The sequence below is a fragment of the Lolium perenne genome, chromosome 5, assembly GCF_019359855.2.
Source record: "Lolium perenne isolate Kyuss_39 chromosome 5, Kyuss_2.0, whole genome shotgun sequence".
Classification (NCBI taxonomy): domain Eukaryota; kingdom Viridiplantae; phylum Streptophyta; class Magnoliopsida; order Poales; family Poaceae; genus Lolium; species Lolium perenne.
In genome coordinates, this window is record NC_067248.2 from 14,664,592 (window position 1) to 14,672,940 (window position 8,349).

The 8,349-nt window shown below is 50.4% G+C and overlaps 1 protein-coding gene across 1 annotated transcript; it reads left to right on the forward strand.

Annotated features, from left to right (window-relative positions):
• Window positions 1-2,783: 2,783 nt before the first annotated feature.
• LOC127298925 (transcription factor HHO6) lies at window positions 2,784-5,576 on the forward strand. The gene is made up of 5 exons (XM_051328795.2): window positions 2,784-3,225; window positions 3,330-3,568; window positions 4,406-4,676; window positions 4,780-4,856; window positions 4,979-5,576. The coding sequence occupies exons 1-5, from the start codon at window positions 2,976-2,978 to the stop codon at window positions 5,249-5,251; spliced, it is 1,110 nt and encodes a 369-aa protein (XP_051184755.1). The 5' UTR covers window positions 2,784-2,975; the 3' UTR covers window positions 5,252-5,576.
• The last annotated feature ends 2,773 nt before the right edge of the window (window positions 5,577-8,349 follow it).

Sequence of the window (8,349 nt, forward strand, 5' to 3'; positions counted from 1 at the left end):
TATTTTCAACCTCTTAAAGCTTTACAGTTTCGCTTGGTTTGCGTCGCCGACCAGATCTCGTATTCGCGTCCCGCCCTGTAAACATTTCACGGGGGCACGTGAAATCATCGGCGTGGATGGTATATATAGAGGCCGATGAGGTGGGTATGGGTTGAACCCCTGGTTTTTCTCCGCCAGCATCTGCCGTTCCGCCGCAGCCGTGTCCACACTCCGGGGAGAAACTCCACCACATCCATCGCACTTCTGCACCCATCCGGCCCCTAGATGCTTCGTAGCGGGAGTTTCGGCAAGAGGGCGGCCGAAAGCGCCGCGTCGCGTGTTGTCGGTCTTCAACTATGCAGAGGAGTATGCAAAATGGGTCTGCTCCAACATCGTGCGGAAGCGCAACACATGATGCTGGACCAACTGGGGCCTCGTGCCACCGGGAAAGCTCGCCCCATACGCCATTTCTAGCGAGGGGTCGTCCTCCACCAGTAGTTGTCGTCACCGCTCTCCCTCACCATCTGACGACAAGGCGACCTTGGATGGGGAGGAGGCGCCAGCGAAGTGGTTCAACAACGGTGACTACGCCAACAACAATGAGGAGGAGGCGGCCGCGATCGAGGCGGCCCGCATCATCAGTGTGGAGGCGTGAGGAGACTGCCTAGAGGAAGGTCTTCGTCCTTCGCGTCAAGATCGAGCTCGTCATCCTCGATGACAACTAGAGCTTGCCATCCGCCATGCCTACATGCCCCGATGAGGTATCCTGGGGCGGATTTTGTGTAAAACTAGCATAGCGGCCACGTGCAATTAGGTTCTATCGTCGTGCTTTTGCACAATCTATTATGCATATAGTTGAATTGCACCAACGAACTCGAAATGACGATGAACTCGTAGTTTAGTTCTCCCATGAAATTTAATTTCAAGTTTCTCGGTTCATATTAACGGGATCCGATCAGCGCGACCTGGAAAGCGCGAACGACGAACCGGGTTTTCGGTGCGCTGTAGTCGCGATTTTACGAGCTAGGATTTAAGGGATGTGCTAGAGTTGCTCTTACAATACTCTCTCCATTACAACGAATAAGGCATCCTCGTTTTCCGTGTTTTTTTTTGTTTGGCCAAGAATTACTCTAATAAATATATAAAATTAGCATCATTAAAAAATGTTGTTCAACACAATCTAGCAATACAAATTGTGTATAATATAATAAAGATTTTGTTGCTTAATTTTTTTATCAGAGTTTATTCGTCGAAACGAGATAGTAGTGAATATAGTTACTCTCCGATTCATATTAATCAACTCAACTTTATGGCAGTAGATACAGATGTATCTCAAAACGAGGCAGTAGTGAATATAGGTACTCTCTCCGAGTCAATTAATTTGGTTTGGAGGGAGTAGTAATTTTCTCCAGCAGAATATGCAAAAGAGGTGTGCGTGGAATATGAGGGACCTTGAGGGGCGGACCTGCAAAAAAGAGGAAAAAGATTCTGGGCAGACGGGGCACACCGCAGGCGCGTGAAAGGATTAGCTAGGAGGCGGTATCTGAACGCCTCTTCCCTGTACGCGACGAAACGCCACCACATCCGCACCACAAAAGGCAGCATCTTCTTCTTTTCTCCGACTCCCACCTCTCTGCAATTTACCATCATACCCTTCTGCAACCCTAAAGCTAGCTAACACCAGCCCCAAACAATAGTCTCAAAAAAAACTACTTGTAATATAGTTCTCACAAACTCCTTTTCCACACTGTTCTTTTCAAAAATCAATAACGAGTTTTACAACGGACTTTAAGAACTACTCACTGAGAGCCACCGGCGCCCCTCGATAGCGGGCCCTGATAGCTTTTTGGGGCCATGAGCGAAAATGGGCTCACACCAGCGCGTCCCATACGGCGCCGGCGATTTTTCGAGCCCAATAGAAACGCCGGCAACCCCGTGCCGCCCCCTTCGGCAAAGGCACGAATCGAGCAACTCGCAACTCGCAGACCCGCAACTCGCAGAGTACGAGGCGTGGGAGGAGGCGGCGCTAGCGGCGACCGTGGATGCCCACGTCGCGGACGAGCGGCGACTGCTGGTGATCGAGGAGGCGCGACGGCGGCGGGTGGCGCGGCAGGAGGTGGATCACGGTCGACGGCGGGAGGACCTGGAGCGGCAGCTGCGTCAGGAGGCGGTGGCCGCGAATAGAGCCACCTACTTGATGTTCGTGGCAGAGAGAGCAATAGATTATCGACGGGGGAGCAGCGGAGAGAGCAGGGAAGAAACCACCGGAGAGAGCAGTGGGGGATCATCCACCTCCATAGAGCCAAGTGGCCAGTAGGTAGTAAGCTAGAGATGAAGCAGGTTTCATATGTCATCCATGGTTGAGGAGTGAATAATATTTTACTCGGATTTATTCGAAAATATTATTCATTCCTCGTTTCTGAATGTCATTAAAATGAAATTTTAAACATAATATGTAGTTTGTGTAAAAAAACTTCTATCGGAGCCGCCTGTTTAGAGCCGCCGGTGTGGGAACAAATCCTCAAATAAAGGATGTAGGGCCGGCATCCCCCAAACGGAGGTGTCAGCGCCCCTGTCGGCACCATTTAGGGACTATCGGTGGAGATGCTCTAAGTGCAAAAATTAGATAGACAAGCACTAGGCAGCCTGGCAAAGCCAGTGAGTTGTAGGTAAGTATTTTATTTGTTCTTGCAAAGAATAAAGACAGGAGTGAAGAACAAGTAAGAAGACAGTACCTAGTATCTTCCGTGGACGATTCTGTGCTGCTCCTCGGCAGAATGACGATTCTGCCCCGAGCTAGCTAGCTGAACCGTCTCCCTTCCTCCTCCGCCCCGTATAAACGCCGGAGCAGCACGCGAACGGCACCACCGTCTCGCCAGTCGGCATCTCCATTTCCCTCTCGGGCAACCTCCTCGACCTCATAGCGGATCCGTGGAACCAGGTCGTGCTGCATCTTGTGAATTGGGAGGGAGCTCTGGATCGGCGTCGCGTCGGCGATGGGGTCATTGTCTGCGGTGAGTAAGGATGCCGTCGTCGTCGGCGACGGAGCGAGGGAGGACCAGCACCGGCTGCGGGCGATGGCGGCGAGGACGATGACGGACGCGCTCAGCGCGGCCGTCGCCAGGTCCGGCGCGCCGGAGAAGGCGGCCAGGCTCGAGGAGTGCGCGCGGAGCCTCGAGGCCGAGAAGGCCAAGATGGAGCTCTTCCGCCGCGAGCTCCCCATCAGCGTCCACCTCATCGCCGACGGTACGCGCGTCCGTCCCTCCGTTCGTTCTCGCGCGCGACAGTATTATTCCGGTTCTTGTGCTTCGTTTTTGGCGGCTGAGCCTTTTCTTTTGTGCTGGGTGCAGTGATCCAGTGGCTGAAGGATGAGCTGGCCCAGCACCGGAAGAGGCCGGCGCCGGACCAGCTGCTCGCCGCGGCACCGTCACCGGCGCCGTCGGCCGAGGGCGTCAAGACGGAGCCGGACGCCACCGACAAGAGGAGCTGGATGAGCTCCGCGCAGCTCTGGACCTGCGGGAGCCACAGCACCGCAAGCACCAGCATCATCAGCAATGGCGGCAGCGACAGGAAGAAACAGGCCCAAAAGGTACAGGCGTGAAATGCAAATTACTCCTTGCAGCACAGAGAAGTACTATGAGTAGTACAGTACCCAAGATGCAGATGGATTTTTTTGGCGGTTTAAATATTGGTTTCATACTAGTTTGTTTAATTTATGCTGCTAACTACTAGTACTAGTTTAATATAAGGATTTGTTTGGAGCGGGAGAGAAAAACAAGTAATAATGCCAAGAACTAAAATTGCAAGAGTTGATTTGTTCAAGAAATATGGAGGATTTAATTAGTGCGTGACACTGAAAAACTAGGGAGACTTTACATTAACTCTACTGTTCAGTAAAAAGTTGGGCAATTTGGTGCAGCTAGATAGAGAGAGAGAAAAAAAAGGGAAGTGGACCTTTCCAGCAAACGTGCAGTTCCATATTTTTAGAGATTTCACATCATATATAACACAACATGTGTTCGTCATGCTATTTTTAGATTACGTTTAGTTCCATTCAGATGCCATTTTCCCTTTATATTTAATTTAAGATGTCAAATTCATTCAAATCTTATAGAGAGATTTGCGTCCCAACACAAGACCAAACTTGCGGTCGCGATCCTGCATCATACTCCACTAAACATGTGTTTTTTATGTTGTTTTTAGAATATGTTAGTTTTATTCAGAGGCCCTTTGCACCCTAGGAAGATAAATAGGATGTAAGATTCCATATCAGGCTTAATTGTAGAGTTTGCATTCCATCACAAGGAAAATTATCTTTCTCTTAAGCTTGTGGTGTCAATTTCAGAAGTGCCAACTCATGTATTGTCAATTATCTTTCTCTTAACCTGGGTTTTCTAACCTGTGTTGTCAATTTCAATTCCATCAGGTGTCTAATGCGTTCATGCCACTGAATGGGTTGCCATCCTTCCCAAAATCATCGGAGAGACCAGAGACGGCAGCCATGGCAGTCCCAGACTTGTCCCTCTCATCCCCCGTGATCGACGCCCCATGCCCGGGTGGCCCGAGCGCCAACAGCAGCGTAGTCACTGACGCCGGAGAGCAGCAGCGGCAGCAGTCGCGCAAGGCCAGAAGGTGCTGGTCGCCGGAGCTGCACCGCCGCTTTGTCGCCGTGTTACAGCGGCTCGGCGGACCACACGGTGAGTGAGGAACTGAGCAATAATCACATTGTTTTTAGCTGGATTGCTTTGCAGAATCAACATCTGTCGGTGTGCTGAATTTTTTTGCTTGCTGTTGATGCAGTTGCCACTCCGAAGCAGATCAGGGACATGATGAAGGTGGACGGGTTAACGAATGATGAGGTCAAGAGTCATCTGCAGGTTTGTTCCAAACCGCCTTCTGTTCCCAGCACAGCCATCTGACCCATTCATGCCACACCAGCTACTGTGATCATCATAATTCAACATCGGAGCATTGACGAAGTACACGAATTATTCTGCAGAAATACAGGCTACACACGCGGCGAACATCCGACGGTGATCGGCAGCAGCAGGCCGCCGGGGTGTGGCCACCGCCAGAGCAGTACACCACGTCGCAGCACAGCACGTCGCAGTCCGGCTCGCCCCAGGGACCCCTGCAGCTCACCGTGTCGAGCCGAGCGGCGTCGGTGACCGCCGGAGACAGCTGCGATGGCGGGGACGAGGAGGACGGCAAGTCGGCGAGCTACAGCTGGGAGATGCAGCAGAACGGCACGAAGGCGTCGTCGTCGTCTTGAACACCGCGATCGTTTGTAGAATCGGAGAGGCATGCTGCACTGCTGCATGTAGGACAACAACAACGCTACTGAGGATTCAGGATTGAGGCTTTTTTTTCCTTGTGTATAGAGGATGAGAGATTCAGGGACTGAGAGGTGGGCTTTTTGAGGTGGAATTTCCTGAAAGTTAACTGAACTAATCTGTAATTGAGGTTTTTTAGGGACATATGGTGTTATAGTAAGACAGGTGTTAGATCGCACTATATTGTACTAGTATGATCTTTCAGGTGAAATCAGGTGACGATTAATTTAAATTTAGGACTGGTTGCTTGGTTTGGTACTACAATCTATATTCATATAAAAGTGGATGTCTCGTTGTAATAGGAATTTTTTCCCTTTTGAAACTACTCATCCGTTTGTTTCCAATGAACTGAGTAAGGAAAAAAAATCCATTTGATCTCATTTCTAAGCAAAGGTGCAGGAGTTTTACAATCTGATCACACCATCTTTTAGCATTCCTACGTGTTTTCAAATCCTATGACTCTTTCCCCCACTCTATGCTTTGCACATTTATTCCTAACATTTTTTTTCCTTTTTTTTAGTTTTCTGTATAATCAAAACCAAAGAGATACTCAATACGGAGTACCTTCAATGTCTGTTTAATTGTATTATTGACCTGAATTTAGCATCATGTTCCATCTCTTCAAGAATAACGGTAAGATCTACTATGCACACAGGAGCAAGCAGGCAAGAATATTACAGGTGAAAATCAGTTAATGTTGTTCATTTGGTTATATGCATTTACTCCTCGGTCAATGTTCGCATACCTTTGGTTTTTTTTTATTTACCTTAGGCATAACATCGATTCGGGGAGCCCTTATAAATCTAAGTATATGTAACAATTATAAAACATAAACACACAAAGAAAACATAATTTATGCCATGCTTTCCTTTTATCAACTGATCGATACTTGTCTCAGCATGTTGCTTTGTTCCCTCTCATGTAAAAAATTTCCATCTTCTTTTAGTGAAGACATGCGGTCGTGATTTTGGGTTTTTGTCACCAATGTTGTCTTCATGTTTGCTATGTTTGTTTTCGCGTTCCATGCTCCATACATGCAAGGATTTTTCTCGATTTTTTGTGACCAATGAATATTTATTTTATATGTATGAATAAATGATCTGGCCCCATGGGCACGCTAGATCTGGCCGCATCAAGTTAGGGTCAGGGCAGGGGCCTCGGGCCGGTTTCGAGCCCATCTTCGCCCGGATATGCGGGGGCTAGCAGCCATGGGGGCTGCGGTGCTGTTTTGGCAGGTAGAGCTTCCTTGTCGGGCTACGGTGGTGCATGGTTACGGTGGCTGGCTTGTCCTCGGTCGGCGTCTGACGTCCTCACCGCGATGTTCCTCGTTTTTTCTTCTGTTTCGCTATCCGTAGAGTTGGGAAACCGGTACGTCGGCCCTGGATGGTGGAAGTCCAGTTGGTTGGCGGGCGTGCCACGGGTCTGGTGTTGGACGGGCTCCTCGGCCATGTGGACGGTGTGGTGCCAGCAAGCCGCGTGGTGTGGCAGCAGTGCGGTGGTTGCCTCGGCGTCATGATCTTCTTGAAGATGCCACCTTGGAGTTCTCACGCTCGTGCGGCTCTTCGTTGTTGGGGTGACGGAGGTCCTCCTCTGTCTGCCCTCCCATGCATAGCTTTCCTCGCGTTCGGCACCCGCGGTGTTTCTAGTTGGGCGTTCCCTTGATGTTCCTCGCCGGTTTGTGCGCTCTGTTGGTCGATTTCTGGTGGTGGTCGGCCTCTGGTGGCATCTATGATGGTGGTGTTGTCTCGTCGGTTGCGGTGGTTGTCGGTTTGCCCGTGCTAGGGTGTGCACCGGTCCAACAACGTATTTCGCCTTGCGCTTGCTCTTCCTCATCGCAGACTGTAATAGTCGTGCTGGTTGTTCGAGTTACGGCTGTACCTATCTCGGGTGGTCCTTTTTTTGTCAGTGTGCAGTTCTACCTTGTAATCTGGGTTTAGGATCTTGTATCTGTTCCATCGGTTGAAGACGTTATTAATTTAACGTCAGATCTATGACATTTTATCTAAAAAAATACGGTTATTTGTGTGGGTGGGTAAAAAACTAAAAAGTTGTTAGTTCTTATTTTTGCGAAACACAAAACAGATGTAGACGCTCATAAATACGCGCATACACTCACCTCTATGAATGCACGCACGCACACCCTATCCCTATGAGCACCTTTGAAAGACTGAGTCCAAGAAACTTGATGCAACAAGTTTTGATATTGACGAAGTCACCACAGACGCCTCGCTATCGATCCAAATCTGGATATTTATGTTATAACAAAATATCGAATCTAGGATTTAAACTCTGGTAGGTTGGAGGTGGCACTCAGGGTGCAAGTGGGACGCTCTGCGGGGGCCCGCTGGTGCGCCGCATATTACCGCAACTTTATGTTGTGTGCCGCGTATGAAGCGCGTATCTACGGAGCGTTTTTGCGGCCATACGCGGCTCATACGCGGCACACAACGTAAAGTTGCGGTAATATGCGGCGCACCAGCGGGCCCCCGCAGAGCGTCCCACTTGCACCCTGAGCTGCACGTACATGGCAGCATTGGCCGATCCACCGTCGGAACCCCGCACGCAATGCGCCCGCACGCGGACCGTTGCACACCGTCCGCAAGGCAATTTCAAACTGCAGGAAAACCTTTTTCGAAAAAAAAATCGCAAAAGAAAAGACCTTTTTCTTTTCAAAACTCACACCCGAGCTATTAGGGCATCTCCATCCCCCCCCCCCCCCCCCAGAGGCCTTTTTAGCGCCGCGGCGGCCTAAAAGCGCCGTTTCTGTACCACTTGCCCCCCAGAAGCCCAAATAGCGCCGTTTCGGCGTTATTTTGCGCCGGCGCACCCAGGCGAAACCCAGCCCACTGGGTTCGGCTTGGGGGGGCGAAATGGCGGGAAAGGCGACGCGGGCCAGCGCTGTCAGCGACGCGGGGGAAATGGCGCGGAAGAGACTCGTCCAGAACCCGCCCGTGAGCTGCTCGCCCTCATCTTCTCGGCTCCCGCGCTGGTCAAAGGCTGCCGGAGTAATGGCGTGGCCAGCGGCCAGTGAGCACAC

Coding starts and splice junctions, on each gene's coding strand:
- LOC127298925 (XM_051328795.2), top strand. CDS start 2,976: ATGGGGTCATTGTCTGCGGTGAGTAAGGATGCCGTCGTCGTCGGCGAC. Junction 3,569..4,405: donor GGAAGAAACAGGCCCAAAAG/GTACAGGCGTGA, acceptor CAATTCCATCAG/GTGTCTAATGCGTTCATGCC. Junction 4,857..4,978: donor AGGTCAAGAGTCATCTGCAG/GTTTGTTCCAAA, acceptor ATTATTCTGCAG/AAATACAGGCTACACACGCG.